At 36.3% G+C, this 21,487-nt stretch overlaps 1 protein-coding gene across 3 annotated transcripts in view; it reads right to left on the bottom strand.

Annotated features, from left to right (window-relative positions):
- Positions 1 to 1,189: 1,189 nt before the first annotated feature.
- Positions 1,190 to 21,487, bottom strand: part of LOC125239388 (ran GTPase-activating protein 1) — a 36,880-nt gene continuing 16,582 nt past the window's right edge. For 2 of the 3 annotated variants that reach the window (XM_048146956.1, XM_048146954.1), the window contains 4 exons: positions 20,643 to 20,783; positions 11,511 to 11,620; positions 9,283 to 9,477; positions 1,190 to 1,397 (listed from right to left, as the gene is read on the bottom strand). In XM_048146956.1, the coding sequence (XP_048002913.1) occupies positions 1,209 to 1,397; positions 9,283 to 9,477; positions 11,511 to 11,620; positions 20,643 to 20,783 (635 nt within the window). In that variant the 3' untranslated portion in view covers positions 1,190 to 1,208. Of the gene's footprint in view, positions 1,398 to 9,024; positions 9,183 to 9,282; positions 9,478 to 11,510; positions 11,621 to 20,642; positions 20,784 to 21,487 lie in introns of all 3 variants that reach the window. The other variant, XM_048146955.1, reaches the window with a different exon arrangement.

The raw sequence follows: 21,487 nt of genomic DNA, 5'->3' as shown, positions 1-21,487 counted from the left end.
GAGAAAGTGTGTGTGTGTTTGTCCGTCTTTCACGGCAAAAAGGAGCGACGAATCGACGTGACATAGGATACTTTTTGTCTCTTTCTAAACCCCCCACTTCCCTAAATGGGGGGGTAAAAGTTTGTATGGAGAATTTCGCAATTTTCGAATTCAACGCAAGCGAAGCCGCGGGCAAAAGCTAGTACCTATTATAAATGGGAAAGTGCGTGTGTCTCTGTTTCTTCGTCTTTCATAGCAAAACAAAGCGACGAATCGACGTGATTTTTTAAGCGTAGATAGTTGAAGGGATGGAGAGTGACATAGGCTACTTTTTGTCTCTTCCTAAACCCCCCACTTCCCTAAAATGGGGGTGGAAGGAGTATCCCGCAATTTTCAAAAGCTAGTTTGTTAAATAAAACTCTAGTTATTGTAATAGCCGTATATTAGTCTTGTAAGAGCGCGGGGTGTTGCTGTAGCGAGTCTCGCAGCTCCGACGGCAGGTTAGCCAGCTTGGCTCCGATGAAGAAGCGCAGGGTGCTCTGTAGAGCGGCCGGGAACTGCTGCGGTAGAGCCCGGGCGAGGCTGGCGTGTGCGTTATCACATTATCCGATCCGATATCGGATGTCGGACCGATATCCCATACGTTAAAGGCGTCTTGGATTTTTTCCATATCGGATATCGGATCGGATAATGTGAAAACGGACTAACAGGCAAGGATGTGGATAGTTGAAGGGATGGAGAGTGACAAAAGATACTTTTTGTCTCTTTCTATCCCCCCCCCCCCCCAATTACCTAAAATGGAGGGTGAAAGTTAGTATTATTTTATATTATAAATGGGAAAGTGTGTGTCTGTCTGTTTATCCATCTTTCACGGCAAAACGAAGCGACGAATCGACGAGATTTTTTAAGCGTAGATAGTTGAAGGGATGGAGAGTGACATAGGCTAATTTTTGTCTCTTTCTAACGCGAGCGAAGCCGCGGGCAAAATCTAGTATTATAAATAGGAAAGTGCGTGTGTCTGTCTGTTTTTCGTCTTTCACGGCAAAACGGAGCGACAAATCCACGTGACTTTTTAAGCGTAGATAGTTGAAAGGATGGACAGTGACATAGGCTACTTTTTGTCCCTTCCTAAACCCCCCACTTCCCTAAAATGGGGGTGGAAGGAGCATCCCGCAATTTTCAAAAGCTAGTTTGTTAAATAAAACACTAGTTATTGTAATAGCCGTATATTAGTCCTGTAAGAGCGCGGGGTGCTGCTGTAGCGAGTCTCGCAGCTCCGACGGCAGGTTAGCCAGCTTGGCTCCGATGAAGAAGCGCAGGGTGCTCTGTAGAGCGGCCGGGAACTGAAGCGGCAGAGCGCGGGCGAGGCTGGCGTAGCAGGCGGGGAGGTGCCAGCGGATTGGTGCCTTCTCCTCTGACTGAAAATAAAAATTACATAAATAAATAAATATTATAAGGCACAAGGTTGATACACTGGCGCCGTCCCATGTTCCGGTCACCAGCGTTGCTGCTGGCGCTGCGGCATCCTCAGCCGAAAGCATCAAACGCCGCAAATATGCCGCCCTAGGAACCAGCTACATATTTGCAGCGTTTGGCGTTGAGACCTTGGGGCTGGCCAGTATTTCGCGCAACGTATAAGTATCGCTATACAGCGTGGAAATACTGCCAGCCTTCTGGGTACCTTGCCCATTGACGGCGATTTAGGCCATTTTTTTTATTTTTAAGTAGGTTAGGTATTTAGTTTTAAGTAGTTTTATCATGTTTTTATTTGTTTGATTTATTTATGCAATTAAATAAAAACTTATAAGGCATAACATTGTCTTCGGTTACCGCGATACCACATCTCGGACACTGACGATCAAATATATGAAAGAGGCGCGTTCCTAGCACACAGTCTAAGCTCGTGTAGGTGAATTATTATGTGCAAAAACTACGTTAAAAAAAAACGATCCATTAATACACAAAATTGACAACACCAAACTACAAATGTCCAATACTAACAACACAAATGCCCGTCTTCGTCGTGCTTGTTTACCACAGACTTGGGATCCAGTAGTACATATGATAAAGGAACAAGTATGTGTATATGTTGGCAGATTGTATAGAAACAACTTAACACGCGCGAGTCCCTCACCAGCATCTCAGTTAGCGGCCAGCTAGCGGCCCGCTTGTTAGCGGCCGCGATAGTCCGCGCGAAGAGTTGCTGCGCCGCGTCGCCAGCGTTGGCACTGCTGAGTTTCTTCGCTTCTCCTAAGTTTACATACTGTATCGTATCCTACCTTTATAAACGCCTTTAATCAAGCGGCTCCATTATCTCTAACAAAGTTGTTCTTTTTTTGCTGTGTCGCTTAGCCAGATTCAAACAGCATTTTAAGGTACCGTACCCAATACTACCTCTTGGCTTCTTGTCCGGGTACCCAGAAATATTGACAATCGACTTTGTAGCGATCGAAACGCGTTGTGTTTTGTTTCTTTTTTAGGGTTCCCTACCTTGATAAGCGCGAGTCCTCTCAAAAGTCGCTCAGTTAGCGGCCAGCTATAGTCCTGCGGCGCTGGCTATATTTTGAGCCCTAAGTTAAAATAATATTAAAGTCGATTCTGTTTTCGTTAATAGATACATTGTTAATTTATACATTTTACATTTCGTTTTGTGCAAAGTACCTAAGTTGCTTTTTCAGTAATTTGGTAAATTGTCGTTATAATTTTTATTTTGACCTAATTTGCTCAAAAAAATATTCGAGATAAAACATGTAACTGTGTTGGATTTAGAATGATATTTTTAACATGTATAAGTAGTTTGTGCAAATTTTTTCAATTGCGATATGGTATTATGTCATACCTAGCGAAACAGATACAAAAAAATATTCATGTTAAAAAAAATAAGAAACGTCGCGTTGACTCCTTACAATATGCCAATAAACTGATATTGTGCTGTCTTAAACAATTGCTTTATTAAAATTGCAATAATTTAGCTAAAATGTATTCTTAACATTACAAAAAAATATTAGAGTTACTAGAGTTCACATCTCACCAACTTAAAAGACATGATAAATAAGATACATGAATTTGTGCAAGTTTAATCAATTGCTCCTTAAATAATACGATAATAATATTAGTTTTATTTGCGTACGATCGAGTCAAGCGGGCGCAATCCACGCGGCGCGGGTATTGTAGGTATCAGCGCGGCAGCGGGGAAGGGCAATGACCTCTCTCGGCAATCGACAAACGACGCGTTGCGTATAAAACGCAAGTTTATTTAAACTGTGCGCCCAAATGAAGCTATTTAATTCAAAGCCTGTTATGTTCAGTATTAGAGTAGCATTTTAACTAAATAATATTTATGTTTCCCAGATATAAATTATTTCAGGCATAAAATAATTCCATTAAAAATTAGCGTGCCTTGTTACTCGTAACACGAATTAGTATGAATATTATGGTCCCGGCCGGCAAAAAGCATTTATCGAAATCTGTATAATTTATTTTGACATTTTTCAAAATATATCAAAATGACATTTTTCATATCCACCCGCTATATCGCTTTTTGTTGTACATTATTTTATTTTTAACCGCCTTCCAAATCTCAAGGGAAGGGGCTCTCAATTCGTCTGTATTTTTTTTTGTTTTTTTTTTTATTTTTTTTAATGTTTGTTCCTCGATATCTCCGTCGTTACTGGACCGATTTTGAAAATTTTTTTTTGATTGAATGTATATGCATACAGATTGGTCCCATTTTTCTCAGAACCCAGTTCTGATGATGGGATCCTGGAGAAATCGAGGGAACTCCTCAAATCTGAAAGGCATACATATGGTGATTTTTGTGTTTTTAAAGGAACAGCATGCATTTACGTACGGAACAGTGACATTTGGTGAAGTGGAACTCCTGATGATGGTCAGAATGGAACTCCTCAAATCTGAACGGCACACTTATAGTGACTTTGGTATTTTTATAAGAACAGCATGCACTTACGTCCAGAACAGTGACATTTGGTGCAGTGGAACTGCTGATGATGGTCAGAACGGAACTCCTCAAATCTGAACGGCACACTTATAGTGACTTTGGTATTTTTATAAGAACAGCATGCACTTACGTCCAGAACAGTGACATTTGGTGCAGTGGAACTGCTGATGAAAAGTGAGCCGCCCCTGGTTAGAGTTCCGTTCTGATAATCATTCTCATCTGTAAGTACTTCAGAATCATCCAAATTTCAAAATTGGTTCAGAAATGACGGAGATATCGAAACACAGACGAATTGATAACATAATCCAACATTTGAAAGTATTTATCACCAGAACCCCAAAGGAAGGCGGTTTTTTTTTCTTAAAAATTATTATAATAGACATTACGATTTACGATACAAGGCGATAAATTCGAAACAGGACCGGAGGGAGTATCTTAAGTTGACATGAGTTATGAATTTCCTTTTTCGCACGTGTATCATACAACGTCTTGCAGTACAGATGGCCCTTCGAAGTCTTCCTCTACTTATACTTCTCGCGCTAGCGCGTAAAAAAACACCATCTGTACTGAAAAGTAACTTTATTATATAATTATTACAAACAAATTGTCAAAAGTCATTTTGATCATAATTATAATCTGTCAAAATGTGATTTTGGGTAAAAAATGTCAAACTGGAATTACGAGTCTAAAATGTCAAAAAAGCATGTTGAGTCAAGACAAGACTGTCAAAATGTAATTTTGAGTCAGAACTATCAAACTGACATTTTGGCTCGAATCTTATTGACATTTGCTGTCATAACTGTCAGAATGAAATTTTGGGACCAAACTGTCAAAATATATTTGGATCAAAATTGTCAAACGTCTGAGATCAAACCTGTCAAAATGACATTTTGAATCAAAACTGTCGAAATGTATCATTTGCCATTAAGGTACTATATCTTATACAACGGAATGACTTCAATTTACATTTTGGGTTAAAACGATAATATTGACATTTGCTGTCAAAAGTGTCAAATTGACATTTTGGTCAAAACCGTCAAATTTAAAATTTTGCTCTAAACTGTCAAATTGACATTTAGGTCTAAACTGTTAAATTGACATTTTGGTCAAAACTGTCAAATTGACATTTTGGTCAAAACTGTCAAATTGAAATTTCGGTCAAAAGTTCAAAACTGTCAAATTGACATTTAGGTCTAAACTGTTAAATTGACATTTTGGTCAAAACTGTCAAATTGACATTTCGGTCAAAAGTTCAAAACTGTCAAATTGACATTTTGGTCCAAAAAGTAAAATTGACATTTTGGTCAAAACTGTCAAATTGACATTTTGAGTCAAAACTGTCAAATTGACATTGTGTTAATTCTGTTATATTGAAATTTTGGTTCAACAGAGTCAAAATGTCACTTTGGGTCAAAAATGTAAAAATAAAATGTAGGGGCAAAACTGTCAAATTAACATTTTGCTTTAAAACGATCAAATTGGCGATTATCTGTTGAACTGTCAAAATATATTTTCGATCAAAACTTCCAAATTGACGTCTAATTTCAAACCTGTCAAAATGATATTTTGAATCAAAACTGTCAAAAATTGTCAATTGCTTTTATGGTATGTGTAATCTGTCGTGTTGACAACGGAATGACTTCTCTTTACACTTTGGGTTTTTATGGGTTAAAACGATGATATTGTCATTTGCTGCCAAAACTGTCAAATTGATATTTTGGTCAAAACTGTCAAAATTGCATTGTGTCAATTCGGTCATATTGTCCTTTGGGTTAACAATGTCAAAATGTCACTTTTGTCCAAAAATGTAAAAATGAAATTTTGGGTCAAAAATGTCAAATTTACATTTTGGGTTAAAACGATCAACTTGGCATTTGTGCTCAAAATTGTCAAATTGACATTTTGGGTCAACTCTGTCAAAACATCATCTTGGGTCAAAACTGTCAAAACGATATTTTGGGCCAAAACTGTCAAAATGACATTTTGAATCAAAACTGTCAAAATCTGTCAATTGTCTTTAAGGTACCTACGTAAGTAGTTTATATAACGGTATGACTTTATTTCTAAGCAAGAACCAAGTTAGTCTAATTTGACTGTATGACTCATACACCGTGTTTTTTTTCGTTTTCCATGAAATTCGACATGCAGTTAGGTTCATTATCGGGAACCACCTGGTATACAGCGTGTTTTTATTGATATCCGTTAACTTTAAGGGAAGTTTGCTTAGGTGAATTACAATTAATTTCTCTAAGAAAAAGAAAGTAATTAAAAAATAAATTTAATGAATCAATTAGTGTAGTAAAAAAAAAGTGTAGTACGGCCTTTATACTTTCAGAATACTATTTATTATGACATGTGACGTCAATTACTAGACACTGGTTGAATGTTATTTTATTCTTGTTTCTCACACGGATTTAACTTTAGGAAATTTTATAGGATGTCACACACGTGTCCAGTAATTAAATTTATTTTTTTAAATAGATCGATAACCGTACAAGTTAAGACGCTGGTTTCATAGATAACATACATACATACATACGCCTGTTTCCCAGAGGGGTAGGCAGAGATCACGGATTTCCATTTACTACGATCCTGACAAACCACTTTCGCTTCACACACTTTCATAACGTTTCTCATACACGCTCGTCGGTTTCGAGTACTTCTGACCTGGTCTTTTTGCAATATTTCCCCGATTTGATCAAGAAACGATAGATAATTCATATATAAAGATATAGATTCATAGATAAATAATTGTTTTTGACCTAAAGAACCTTTCCTTAAAGTTAACGGAATTCAATAAAAACACAGTGTATACATACACACACGCTGGTTTCTCGTCTATTTTGTGACAATAGTGCCTGGCAGAACTAAATTTGGGAAAGAAATCGCGAAAGATTTTATACTCCATTTACTGTACCGCCGTGCGTTTAATTTGCATTATAATTGGAAATCTAGGAAAATATAGAAAAAAACGTTACTCTTTTTTGGGTTTTGCATCAGCTCTGGATCAGTTAATCACTTCCTTAAATACTTCCCGTTATAAAAATTACACCCTGTATTGTGTAACGAAAAACTGAAATTAATAGTTACAATAATAAATATAATCACGGTGTATGAATTGAATAGGATACTGGATCAAATTACCCCCATATTGGGATAAAGGCGAATTTACCGCAATTACGAGGATTTCGTAGGGAAATGTAAAATGAAATCATATTTTCGATGCGATACCTTCACGTGTTTTCGAAATATACAGATTGGTCTTTTCGTTCATAATGTAATAAAATAAAGTTCAGTAATATATGAGTAAGTTTTAATTGGGAAGACATGCAAAAAATTGGGAGAATCCCGTCAAATCCCGACCATCTGGCAACCCTAAATCATGCATGACTGCGCACGAGACGTATGTACTTACGCCGCGAGGCAGCGCGGCGTCGCGCCAGTGGCACGCGCCAACCTGATTGGTTATCGGTTGCGCGCCACACTGCGCGAAAATTTAAAATACTTTGTTATTGAAATATCGTCAAATATTGAAAACCCATTGATCAAAACCGCACAAATTAAATTTGATGACTCGATATTATATTATAATAATATAGACGTCAACTTATGAACATGAAAATTTTTTTGAGGATTTGAACGGGTTTTTATTACAAAATATTTTTTTTTAATATAAGCAATCTATGAATGTCGCACACTTTTAAAAAAATAAGATATTTTAATGCCCTGAATCGTACAAGACTTCACTTACTGACTCTAATATTTTTTTAAGGGTTTTAGGATCAATATTAGAATTTTTTTAAATATCATTAAACCCATGGATGAAAATTGCACAAAATGCATATATACATCGGCAACCACTTTGTTTTTAGACAAATACAAATAATTTCTTCTCGAATATTTTTTTGACTGAACACTGCTTAAAAAGAGAAATACCTAAAGTTCGTGCTAAGCAAGTACCTAGGAACGCACAAAACATTATTTTTATATTTGATCAATAGTCTAAAAACTATATGCAAAAAATAAGCAACATGAATATTATCGAAACCTCAAAAGTTATCGCTACCCGACTACTAGAATGTACCTTGATAAGCGCGAGACCTCTCAACAGCTTCTCAGTTAACGGCCAGCTAGCGGCCCGCTTATTAGCGGCCGCGATAGTCCGCGCGAAGAGTTGCTGCGCCTTAGTTCGTCTTTTATGTCACAGCCACTTTTTCTGCACAATATTGACTATATATGCGTTGACAGATTGTATAGAAACAATATAATACCTTGATAAGAGTCCCCTCAAGAGCCTCTTAGTTAGCGGCCAGTTAGCGGCCTGCTTGTTAGCAGCCGCTATAGTCTTTAGTGCCTATCCTTGTTGCACCTTAGTTCGTCTGTATTTATGTCATTTTCTGCGCAAGATTATACTATATATGCGTTGGTAGATTGTATAGAAACAATATAATACCTTAATAAGCGCGAGACTCCTCAGCAGCCGCTCAGTTAGCGGCCAGCTAGCGGCCCTCTTGTTAGCGGCCGCGATAGTCCGCGCGAAGAGTTGCTGCGCCGCATCGCCGGCGTTGTCACTGTTGAGAGACAGGCCAGCGACGAATAGCGTCGCGTTCACGTATTCGGTTAGTCCGTCTGTCTGTTTGTCACAGCCATTTTTCCCACACAACATTATAATAATATAAATATGGGTTCAACTAATATAGAAACAATGTACCTTGATAAGCGCGAGTCCTCTCAAAAGTCTCTCAGTTAGCGGCCAGCTAGCGGCCCGCTTGTTAGCGGCCGCGATAGTCCGCGCGAAGAGTTGCTGCGCCGCGTCGCCAGCGTTGGCACTGTTGAGTTTCTTCGCTTCTCCTAAGTTTACATACTGTATCGTATCCTACCTTTATAAACGCCTTTAATCAAGCGGCTCTATTATCTCTAACAATTTTTTTTTTTGATGTGTAGCTTGATCAGATTGAAACAGCATTTTAAGGTACCATACCCAATACTACCTCTTGGCTTCTTGTCCGGGTACCCAGAAATATTGACAATCGACTTTGTAGTGATCGAAACGCGTTATGTTTTGTTTCTTTTTTAGGGTTCCCTACCTTGATAAGCGCGAGTCCTCTCAACAGCCTCTCAGTTAGCGGCCAGCTAGCGGCCCGCTTGTTAGCGGCCGCGATAGTCCGCGCGAAGAGTTGCTGCGCCGCGTCGCCAGCGCTGTCGCTGTTGAGAGACAGGCCGGCGACGGATAGCGTCGCGTTCAAGTATTCGGTTAGTCCGTCTGTCTGTTTGTCACAGCCATTTTTCCCACACAACATTATAATATTATAAATATGGGTTCAACTAATATAGAAACAATGTACCTTAATAAGCGCGAGACCCCTCAGCAGCCGCTCAGTTAGCGGCCAGCTAGCGGCCCGCTTGTTAGCGGCCGCGATAGTCCGCGCGAAGAGTTGCTGCGCCGCGTCGCCGGCGTTGTCGCTGTTGAGAGACAGCCCGGCGACGGATAGTGTCGCGTTCACGTATTGAGTTAGGAGCTCTTCCGTGTCTTGTGTGGACTGAAATATGATCAAATACAGTGAATATCTATACTAATTTTTTTTTTTTTTTTTTAATTTTACAATATGTTTATTACTAAATTAATAAATAAATATTGGGGACACCTTACACAGATCAACTTAGCCCCAAACTAAGCAACGCTTGTACTATGGGTGCTAAGCGACGATATACATACTTAAATAAATAAATACATACTTATATACATAGAAAACATCCATGACTCAGGAACAAATATCAAAAAAATACAGTGAGTTTACATACAGTAAATATCCATACTAATTATAGAGATATAATATGTTAGTGTAAAGAGCGAAGTACGGTAAATCCTAAGACATCGTTACATCTAGGTTTTACGGGTGTCGATCGGTAAAAGGCCGAAAAATATTTTTTTAACCCCCGACGTAAAAACGAAGGGGTGTTATAAGTTTGACGTGTCTGTCTGTCTGTCTGTCTGTCTGTTTGTCTGTGTGTGTGTCTGTCTGTGGCATCGTAGCTCCCGAACGGATGAACCGATTTCGATTTAGTTTTTTTTATTTGAAAGCTGTGTTAGTCGGGAGTGTTCTTAGCCATATTTCATGAAAATCGGTCCACTAGGTCGCGATCGGGGGTTTTTTCAAAATTTTAATTTTGTGGTTAGGTTAGTTACGGGATAGGAGGCAAACGACAGGTCGCCTGATGCTAAGCGATCACTGCCGCAAATATGACGTCGATATTTTTAAATTATTTATTTTATTTATTGTTTCGGTATGGGATATTGTTTTGGTAAATTCTAGCTCTGAATAATTTTACCACGGTCTTTCTGTCTGTCTGTATGTTTGCCTCTGCATGCTTAACTCAGTGCCAACAACAACCTGGCGATCATATGTATGAAAGAGGCACGTTCCTAGCACACATTCTAAGCTCGTGTAGGTGAACGCGTACCATGCTTGTATGAATTTATTTATTCATTTATTCATTCATTCATTTATTTATTTATTTAACGTATGCGGAATGAAATCTGGACAAAATTTAATGTCTTATAAAATTAATATAACATAGTTTATTTTTGATATCTTTCGTGATTTTAATTATGTATTGAATATCTTTAAATAAAAGAGTTAGTTTTCGCCAATGTGAGGCTTCTAACAGAACTTGTGATACTTTATGTCCATCGGTGTCGACAAAACCAATGTTAGCATTTCTTAAGGTCCAAATTTATCTTCCATATGATAACTTTTTAAAGAAGCTTCGTATGCTCGATATTTTTTACATTCTTGTCCGTAGAATCATTAGTGTTCTTAAAATAATAGTTTTCTTGTCGTGAAATTCCATTTACTCGACATAATATTATTAGTCCTTCATAAACCCAGAAATGCAAAAACAGCTATTTTTTACATTTTTTGACTTAACGGCGTAGCAGCATTTTCAAAGTTTTTTATTTTATTTTTGAAGACTATAGGCCTAACTTTTTTTGAAGTGTATCGATATTCAATTCATGTCTTCGAGATATTTTTTATCGCTTTCACTGCCCTATTCGAAGCTGTCTCGAGCTCTCTGTAAGATTTTGTGCCTTAGGAGGCCGACATTTCTTTGAATCAATTCTCTCCCAGAAAACTTGCCAATGCTGTAATGTTTTCTTGAACCACGCTTTGTTGCGATAGTTTTTGTAAAGAAAAAGGACGCAAAAATATTATAAATTGACTGTTAGCTTCTAACCCTTCCTACAAAACTTTCCTCGGGCTTTGCATTCGGCCACAGAAAATTGGTATGTAGAAATTACAAACAGTTTCGCTAGGTCGTGCTTCTGGATTGACCATAATTTCAAGAAAAGGAATCCAATACTCATGAAACTTACCAGTTTAAATTACAAATATGTAAACTTTAATCTGGCATTTATAGATTATTTTAGTTTATTTATTTACTTACTCTGTACGGTATCAAAACTTTGTCCAGATTTCATTCCGCATACGTTATTGCCCGTTTAAAAGTATAAGATAACGTTAACTGAACATTTCATTGAATTCTCACATAACACAGGAAAATGAAACCTTACCTCTATGTGTGCTTCAATGACATCAGCCGGATTCGAACCCAACCGCTCCAGGTTTTCTAGCGTGGGTTCTTTGAGGAATCTTTCGACGTCATTTTTCACCTCTTCGATGCCTGATAAACAAAACAAAACAGTTACAAATAATACATACATACATACAATCACGCCTGTTTCCCTTATAGGGGTAGGCAGAGCACATGCAACTGCTAAAGTCACAGTGCCACTCTTGGCAAATAAGGGGTTGAAAGAAAACGAAACTGTGACATTGCAGTTACAAATAATGTATACAAAAAATATGCTCAGAAAGATTGCTCACTTTAATGGTAATGTTATTTTATATTTTTCCGTACACTTTGCAGGAATGGTACTTTCCTGCACAGTTAGTAAAACTGTCTAAATTATCGCAATTATTTTATACGCGTGTCAAAAAAAAATTCAGCAAATAGGCCACAGAAGCACTTTTACACGTCACATGTATATGTACATATAAAAGAGTTAAAAATTGAATTGAAATTAAATTGACACCACTAATTCTAAGTTCTAACTAAAGTATAACTCTCCTACAATTAATTAGAGATGTGTAAGGTCTCTAAATGTCGAATTACAACTAAGAACTACACTTAAGAGGGGGTAGAGCAGGGAGAATTTTCAGAATCTGTCAAATTACCCCATTACACACACAAACACCCTTCACTCACACTACCTCAATTTACTGTGAAAGGTCAGTGACCCTTAATTTTTTTCAAGACTGTTATTTTGAGTTTGTAGTGAACTACTGACCTCCTTTGAGAAATTAAAACTGTAAAAAAGGTAGCATACAAGAAGACAGAGAAAAAATACGCATCATCTAGCTTTCCTTCTCTGTTCATGTCTCATCTCATGTGAATTTAATTTACCTAAATATGTAGATAACGTTCCTTATTCAATTGATTGTTTATCTAGGTGTATTTCAAATTACTTTGCGCTACATTTTGCGTTACTTTTTAACCGACTTCAAAAAAGGAGGAGGTTCTCAATTCGACTGAATTTTTTTTTTTTTTCTATACTTAGATTAAAAATCGTCAGCCTGCCTATCCCCGCAAACATTATTCAAAGACGTGTGTGAAGGGCTAAAGGCCGATACCTCCAGGCAGACAATTATTATGGTCGCGTGATAAATGATAAAACATCAGCCCTATCACACTATTTGTAAGTGCGATAGGGACGGCCCGATGTTATACCATTTATCGCGCGACCATGATTGCCCTGCCGGTCTTCGGAGGCCTGTGCTGTGCATTACGTATATGCGGGGTGTATTAAAGACTAACAGATAGGTACTTTATTCTTTTTGGTCGTTAGGTTTTTTATCAATTTATCATTTATTTTGATACAAAAATAAAGTATGTGTATAAAATAAAAACCTAATGAATAGAGTACAGGCTAGCAGCAGTCATGTCAGAGACACAAAGAAAGACAGGGAATATCGACGCATATCTTATCTTATCCAATACTGCCATCGGCATCTGCATCAGACTCTTGATCTTACCCAATTTCCGAGTCCCTTCTCTTAATTTCAGTTCCTTGAGTTGAAAATGTTGAAACTCATACTTAGTATTAAATAAACCACAAATACATATAAAAATCACAATATAATTTTAAATTATGGCTTGGGCCCTGTACCAGTTGCAATAGCTACGTCTGTAAAGCCCCTTGTAGTTTCTTTTAAATGGCTAAATACCTAGATGTCATGTCATACACATCTGTGATGTAACTGAAAATTAAAAAACATCGCTCAGAGATAAGGTTCAAATTAGCATGGCAAAAAATACAGTGCAGTCAAAATACCATCAAAATACGAAAAAGCATATGTCAATGTCAATATCACTGCCGTATGCCGTATTTCAGGCCATAAGGGCTGTTTTCTCAAATATGAAAAAATCTCAAAAGCAGAACTTTAAATAGTATTTTATGCAACAGGCGTTTAAAGGAGATCAAAAACCGGCCAAGAGCGTGTCGGACCACGCTCAGTGTAGGGTTCCGTAGTTTTCCGTATTTTTCTCAAAAACTACTGAACCTATCAAGTTCAAAACAATTTTCCTAGAAAGTACTTATAAAGTTCTACTTTTGTGATTTTTTTCATTTTTTTTAAACTTATGGTTCAAAAGTCAGAGGGGGGGGACGCACTTTTTTTTCATTTAGGAGCGATTATTTCCGAAAACATTAATATTATCAAAAAACGATCTTAGTAAACCCTTATTCATTTTTAAATACCTATCCAACAATATATCACACGTTGGTGTTGGAACGAAAAAAAATATCAGCCCCCACTTTACATGTAGGGGGGGTACCCTAATAAAACATATTTTTCCATTTTTTATTTTTGCACTTTGTTGGCGTGATTGATATACATATTGGTACCAAATTTCAGCTTTCTAGTGCTAACGGTTACTGAGATTATCCGCGGACGGACGGACGGACGGACGGACGGACGGACGGACGGACAGACAGACATGGCGAAACTATAAGGGTTCCTAGTTGACTACGGAACCCTAAAAAGACGAGTGGCGTGGGTAACAATTTGAGGCGAAGCCGAAACGCCACGAGTATTTTTTGACTCAGTTAAACACCGTTGCATACAATACTTTTTTTACGACCATGCACTTAGTATTTAATAGGTTTCTTGAATAACTTTCGTGAAATTCACACTGTTTCCTGTATTTTGACGCAAAGGTTTGCACTGTCAGCTCAGCTGCCCAAAGCCTTCCCGCGCACGCGCGCCGTATCGTTATAAGGCGTTGCCATGGTTACAGAGCCAAACAATGCGTTTTCAGTTTTTTCGATACTGCGCGCATGCGCGGAAAGCCGGCGGACACTGACTTTGGGGAATAGACTTTTATGTAGGGTTTTAAAGATCTATGCACGACCCTGTAAATGACGAATAATATGTAGTTCGGGAGTAGAAAAAAGACTTTCTAGGAAAATTATTTTGAACTTGACAGGTAGAACAATTTTTAAAAGTTGTACAAAAAAATCTGAACTAAGTTTGTAACTATATGAAAAGTATTTTTTAGATTGCATATTTTATATGCATATTATCGTAACGAATTTTCTTTCAAATAAAAAGAGAATTATTAGAATAGGTTGACGGTGTCTACCGTAAACTGGGGTTACATTGACCAATTTGGGAATTTAAACTTCTCTAACTTCTACATTTAATGGGTATTTTTACCCATTAAATGTAGGAGTTAGAGAAGTATAAATTCCAAAATTAGTCAACGTAACGTAACTAAGGAAGAAAAAAATGGGACCATCAACTTTTTTAGTCTTTTCCTGCTAAAACTAAAAATCTAAAAAGGTAACAAAATAAGTGATATCAGGATTATTGTTTTCTGTCACGATGCCTGCACGTATGAAATGTTTCTTTTTAACCCAGTGGTTGACTGGTAGAGAATGCCTTAAGGCATTATGTCCACCATTTGTACTTATTTTTTTATGTGCAATAAGGAATAAATAAATAAAATAATGTACCTACGCAGAAAAAAAACGATGTGATCAAACATAAACTGACATTGGTGTTACTTTGATACACTTTATATATTTTTTTAATGATAATTGAATGTAATCCCTTACAAAAGTATTTTATGTCAAGAAAAGATAAAAACGATTCGATAAAAATGGTTCGCAGTCAAATATTACAACTCTTTAACACTATTTTGGGGTTACTTTGATCAAGAATAAAAATTAACATCTTCGAAAAACCAACTTTATTTGCAATTATTTCAATATTTATCACAAGAAGCGATCAAATTATCAGCCTCAACAAGTACCGTGACAAAATCAGACAATAATTAACTATGTGTCATTATGGTCAATGTTACCCCATGCAAGTGATCAAAAACACCCCACAGAGTAAATCATTAGTAGTAAATACCTAGTTTGACTTTATGATACAAAATTCAATACAATGGTATAGCTAAACACATTTCTGGCAACCTAATATTCACTGTGAACCTTTTACTTTAATACCCACTACGTTAGTTTAGAAGTTTATTTAAACATGAAAAATAGCAACAAACTATGCTTATATTTTGACACGTTATCCGCACTGCCCACGACCATACTTACTTATTCACCGCGTCAGAGCACCATCTAACTATAAAGGTTGGTTAAGGGTTATCATAATATGTGTAGATTTCATTACCGACCACTCATAACATATTAAATCCTTATTTTTTGGTAAAATAAATATAATACGCTCGTAACAGGTCATATTTTGTTCGCAATCCGAAAGAGTCAACCCTTTTCCCTATTCACCCCCTTCCCGACCCTATTCACTACAACGTTAGGGTGAGCGAAAATTACTAAATAAAACGACATATTTTCAAAGACAAACCGAAGTTCACACTGCCGGAAGATTTTTTGTGTAAAAAATTAGCATGGCACATATAAAAAAACTGCTATCGACGTTCAAAAGTCGGTTTGTCTTCGGTCGGTTTGTCTCGGCCCGTTCCGACCCCATGAACCCAAAATCTTCAGAAAACGATGTACTATGTAGCCCAATTTTATTTGGTATTTTGGAGGTAGGTAGCTAGTAAAAATAATTTAGTTTATTAATTGTGCGAAAATAGATTCTCATATGGCCGGTTTTTTAACCTGGCCTGGTGGCCTAGTGGTAATAACGTTAGCTGCGTAAGCTGAAGACCCGGGTTCGATTCCCGGCTCAGCCACCGTGGGCCTTGTCGTTTTTTCTTTCGTGTATGATATCTATTTCAATATATGTATGTATGTATGTGAACACTTTATTGTACATAAGACAAGTTAGGACATAAAAATAAGGTAAATTTATGATGTACAAAGGCGAACTTATCCCTATAAGGGATCTCTTCCAACCTTTGAGCGAATTGAAAATTTATTATTTATATAAACTTGAAAAAGAACAAATCAAAAATGATTCAATAAAATAATTTTATTTCTTCCCTAGTTGCATAGTTTCATACTTATGATTTTTATTTTAAAGTAATCCGTCTATATTATAGCATTCATGGGTGATTTTTGCGGACTTAAATAGAAACGTGGAGGTAGACAGAAGTGTGATTAACATTTCTAAGTGTTAATTTCTTGTATCTAGTCTAACTACGAAGCAATACATTGACGTATAAATTGCGTCCATATACAGAGAGGTCATTCATAAAAATACCACTTTAGGTAAGTTATATATATTTTATACAATGTGACAAGCATTGACCACACATCCCAATTCACCCCTCTTCCGACCCTAATCAGCCCCTTCGTAAACCTATTCACCCCTTTGCGACCCGATTCCCCCATTCCTGATCCCATTCACCCCTCAGGCCGCGGATATTTATTCATCCCGTAAAAATTCCCCAACACAGTTGCATCGCTTTCTTCATGAAAACCATTATAAAAATGAAAATATGTCTTATGATTTTCTGTTATACATAAACTTTAGAAGTGTATACACATTCAAAAGGATAATGAACGATTAAAATGAGTAAAAATCCAATAAATTTGAACGTCAACTTTGACAGACATGAAACTGTAAATAAAAATGTGTGGCTTGCACATTTTCACTGTAATTTTAAATATTCACACATTTTTTTTAGGATATATTGTGTATAATACTTTTCACTCAACAGATAACTGTTATTGGCCTAAGACTATGTAAAAATACCTATGTAAGTTGAATATTTACGGCTGTTGTCCTAAATACCAATAATAATATATCATTTTCCTACTTTGATTACGGAAAATAGAAGGAATATGTAAAGAAATATAATAACATTATATACCCCGGAACCCTTTTCACCCCAAATTACGGTATTTATTAAATTGTCATTATGTAAAATGTCGGAAACTACGGAATCCTACACTGACGCGCTCTTGGTCGGTTTTTCTTCTTAATGCTATGTAAGAGATAATAAAAAATTACACCTCCCAATTTATAATGTTTTTTTTGCAAAAAAAATATTTATTGCTCTCCGAGACATTTATAAAAACCCCTGACTCAATGGGGATACGACGTTTCATAACAGAGTTCCTATGATCACCTTTCTGCTCCATCATCAGATTAGCTCCATGATACCATAATATTGCATTGTCACTTGATTTACATGTGTGCAAAATTTCAGCTCAATTGGAAACCGGAAAGTGGGTCAAATTTAGCTTCTACGTTTTGACTCAATCTAACATAACTAACAAGGCAAGTTGAATAAAAGCTTGTACCTATAAAGGCTTCTGATACTAGATTTGCAATAAGTTTACTTGTCATAATTTAAGAACAGATGAGACAGACATATCCAATGACACAAGTCTATATCGTTTTTGTGAACTGTCAAATCACATCATACAATTTACGGCTGTAAGGCAACCAGGTAGGGTTTACTATTGCACTTTAATTACATATTAATGATTTCTAGCCCGTAAGATATATATTTGCTTTAACAATGGATAGATATTTATGCGGGTGAGAGTGTAATTTAGGTTTTTATAAAGAATCAAATATTTTTAAGCGACCCGATCAGATATGTATGCGGATAAGGACCCTCCCACATCTACCGTCTTGCGATCGTAGCGTCGGGCCAACTGTATGGGGCGTCTTTTTCCATACAGTTGGCCCGACGCTATACGCTCGCGAGACGCTAGAAAGAGAGACGATGTTTTTGCCGGTCACGGAGCATCACAAATTTTTGCCGGGAACATGTCATCATATACTTATGCCCCCTATAGAAAATCAGATATTTTTGCACGGCTGTTCATAGTCATTTATGCTGGTCACCAGCTGGTGTTCCATGAATATTTGGTCTAGTTGAGTGGAGAAGTGCCATTCAAAACAAGCGCTTTGTAAACAACGATGTATTTAGGTGATTTATAATTATTATTGTTTTCAACTTACGGTTACGTGTTCGCGGTATGCATAAAGTAAATCTTTAATGAAATTGAGTCATTTTTTTATATACACAATTAAATTTGAACCAGAAGCACTATACCTATACCCGCTCGCATTCCCCTTTTTTCTATTCTAAGTAAGAATCGATTAATACGTATCTGAATATGTATGAATAAATTAAATTGTAATTGTTTACATACAACCTGTGAAGTTTGGTTGACAAAATTTGACGTAGGTACTGTCATATATATTTTTAAAATGACGTACTGTTAATACCAGCGTAATGAAAATGTATTCCAATGAGTAAAACAAAACATGAAACTTTTTTCAATTTAACCGAACTAGAATGAAATAATTTATACTCATTCGGTTGTGTTCGTTATTTTCTTTAATAATGTGATATATTTTTATTTATTTTTTATGCACAAGCCATGCACCTTTAAATTTTAAATGAGGTTGGATCTCCACCTGACATATTTGATTTACCCTATTTATTTTGAGCACAGTTTTACACTGGTATGGTTTTTCGTGTACGTACACCATTTTCTGTCAAAATATTTGTCAAATTTAATTGTCAACGCGGAGCGACCGGCGACACGTCTGCCTCCGATGAGCCGCTCACGGCTTCTAATCGAAAGGAGAATTCTGACAGCAATGGCGAATGTATGGAAATTTTACGATAGTTTAAATTTAAGGTAAAATTTCTTTGTTGCCTTTGAGAGGAAAAATATAAAAAACCTCAAAACTTCTAGTCCATTTATCTGGCTTTTAGAATCACTTAATGTTATAACTAAAGTATTGAATTTTTTTAACAAAGTTTACTAAACGGCGACATACGTTTTTCTCATTTTAGGTCAACTTTGCGTGTGTTTATTTATTATACCTTTAATAATTAGAGATTCTGAATAGTCAAAAGTTGTAGACACACTCTTTAAGATAATAACTCTATTTATTTTATTTCATTTAATTTAGAAATGTGAGCAGCATTTGTTAAACGCCGAATGCACTTTTCGAGGATTTCGTACGACCCCCTCTTAATATAAAAAGTATAAATACATTTTTTTTCTAAAATTACTTTAGAGGTGCAAATGACTCTAAATGTCACAACTAAAGATAAAATGTAGACTTAATCTATTTATATATGTATCTGTCGAGAGTGATGCTGTTGCTATAGTGTTGACGGTATGTTGCTAGTTAGCTGTAGCTCAATTCTTTATTATATTTCTGTCTTAGTTATACCACGCCTCGAACAATGGCGATCAAATATATGAAAGAGGCGCGTCCCTACGCACACAGTCTAAACTCGTGTAGGTGAACGCGTACCATGCTTGTATGAGAGATAAGACAGGTTGACTGGTCGCGTTGTGGACAGGCGGTAACTGGGCTGTTTTTTTTTTTTTTTTTCAAAGTTGTCTACCCCACTTTTTTTGGAACATGGGGAATCGCGAGGTCCTTCGATCCTGATAGGAGAAAAAAAAGTGTCCCAAAACTTTCACACACTTTTCAAACCATCTATTCCGTTACCGCCATACAAAATGTATGAAAAAGTGGTAACGGAATAATAAAAAAACCTTAGCACACCTTTTTTTAAGGATAGGACATATTGTACGATAGTACTCTTTATTATACTGTACAATTGGCTAGTTTCCTATACTTAAAATAAAATATTTTATGCAGTGCATGAAATAAAGCACCACATAATTAGAAGAAAAACATGGACAGTTATGTTTAAACATAGTTTATATTTAATAAGTCAAAGAAAAAGATGTAAAATAAATGAATTGAGCGTGACGTCACTCCTCAGTATTTTATAGTAATTCCATATTAGCAAATCGTTTTGAGGGTTCTTAAAAAGAAGCTGATTTGACTAGTAAGTAGCAAAGAGGATCAAGTATTATAGAGAATTACAGGCAAAGTAAAATATGTAATCACAGTGCATAAACTGCCATCTCACGACACAAGCTTAAAACTTTTGAACCTCAGTTTTGACAATTTGGCCCATATTCTCAGCTTGATATGTGTTAAAATGTCAAATGTTAATATTAGCGCCATCTAGCCGAGCGTACCCCAAAGGTGTAACGCCATCTAGGCCACCGTACTTTTTTCTATAAGGTTCTGAGGTACGTTTTTTTCTTAGATTTTATCCGTCTATACGGAGTTTCATATGTCTTTAATATTAGCAAATCGTTTTGACAGTTCTTAAAAAGAAGCTGATTTCACTAGTAGGAAACTAGCCTATTGTAACATACCTGACGTGTCAAGCGTGATGTTGTTTGTTGACGCTGTTGTGTTGACGCTAGTGTTGACGCTGTGCTGCGCGTCTTCAGTCGCGCTATCTTCTGTGTTTTCATCTTCTGATTCTGCGTCTGATTCTTCTTCTGATTCTGTGCCTGTGATATAAAACAATATAAGAATTGTTTTTAAGACAATTAAAATAAGTTTTTGAAAAAAAAATTTGGTGCAAGAAATATATGACTGCAGCGATTTCAGGCATCTATTTAAATATGAATATGGATATGACTCGCATAATTTCATTTTTTCTACATACAGACAACAAAAATGTATCGTAACATAAAAATAAAACCCTTTTTGCTGCTTTTGTGAATACTGGGCAAAGATTATTTTGATAATTTGTTAATTTAACTTATAGAACATAATATGAGATAAGATTATTAAGATAAAATAAAATGATATAATGAATGATGATAATAACTAAAAAAAATGTTTGCTAATTTTTTAAATAGTTTATTTAGTTTAAATAGTTTTTTTATTCGTCTGCGCATTGCACATGTCTATTACAACTCAAGAATAGTAAAATGAAAATAATTCCCTTCCTGTACACAAACTCCTTTATTTAGAACTAGCGACCCGCCCCGGCTTCGCACGGGTACTATACCTACATATAAACCTTCCTCTACAATCACTCTATCTATTAAAAAAACCGCATCAAAATCCGTTGCGTAGTTTTAAAGATTTAAGCATACATAGGGACATAGGGACAGAGAAAGCGACTTTGTTTTATACTATGTAGTGATAAAATACTTTTCTTTAGTTTTTCTGTAGGTAGTTTGTTGCAAAAATAACATTCATTTAA

The sequence above is a fragment of the Leguminivora glycinivorella genome, chromosome 25 (genome assembly GCF_023078275.1).
Source record: "Leguminivora glycinivorella isolate SPB_JAAS2020 chromosome 25, LegGlyc_1.1, whole genome shotgun sequence".
Classification (NCBI taxonomy): Eukaryota; Metazoa; Arthropoda; class Insecta; order Lepidoptera; family Tortricidae; genus Leguminivora; species Leguminivora glycinivorella.
This window is presented reverse-complemented; position numbering and strand designations above follow the sequence as displayed.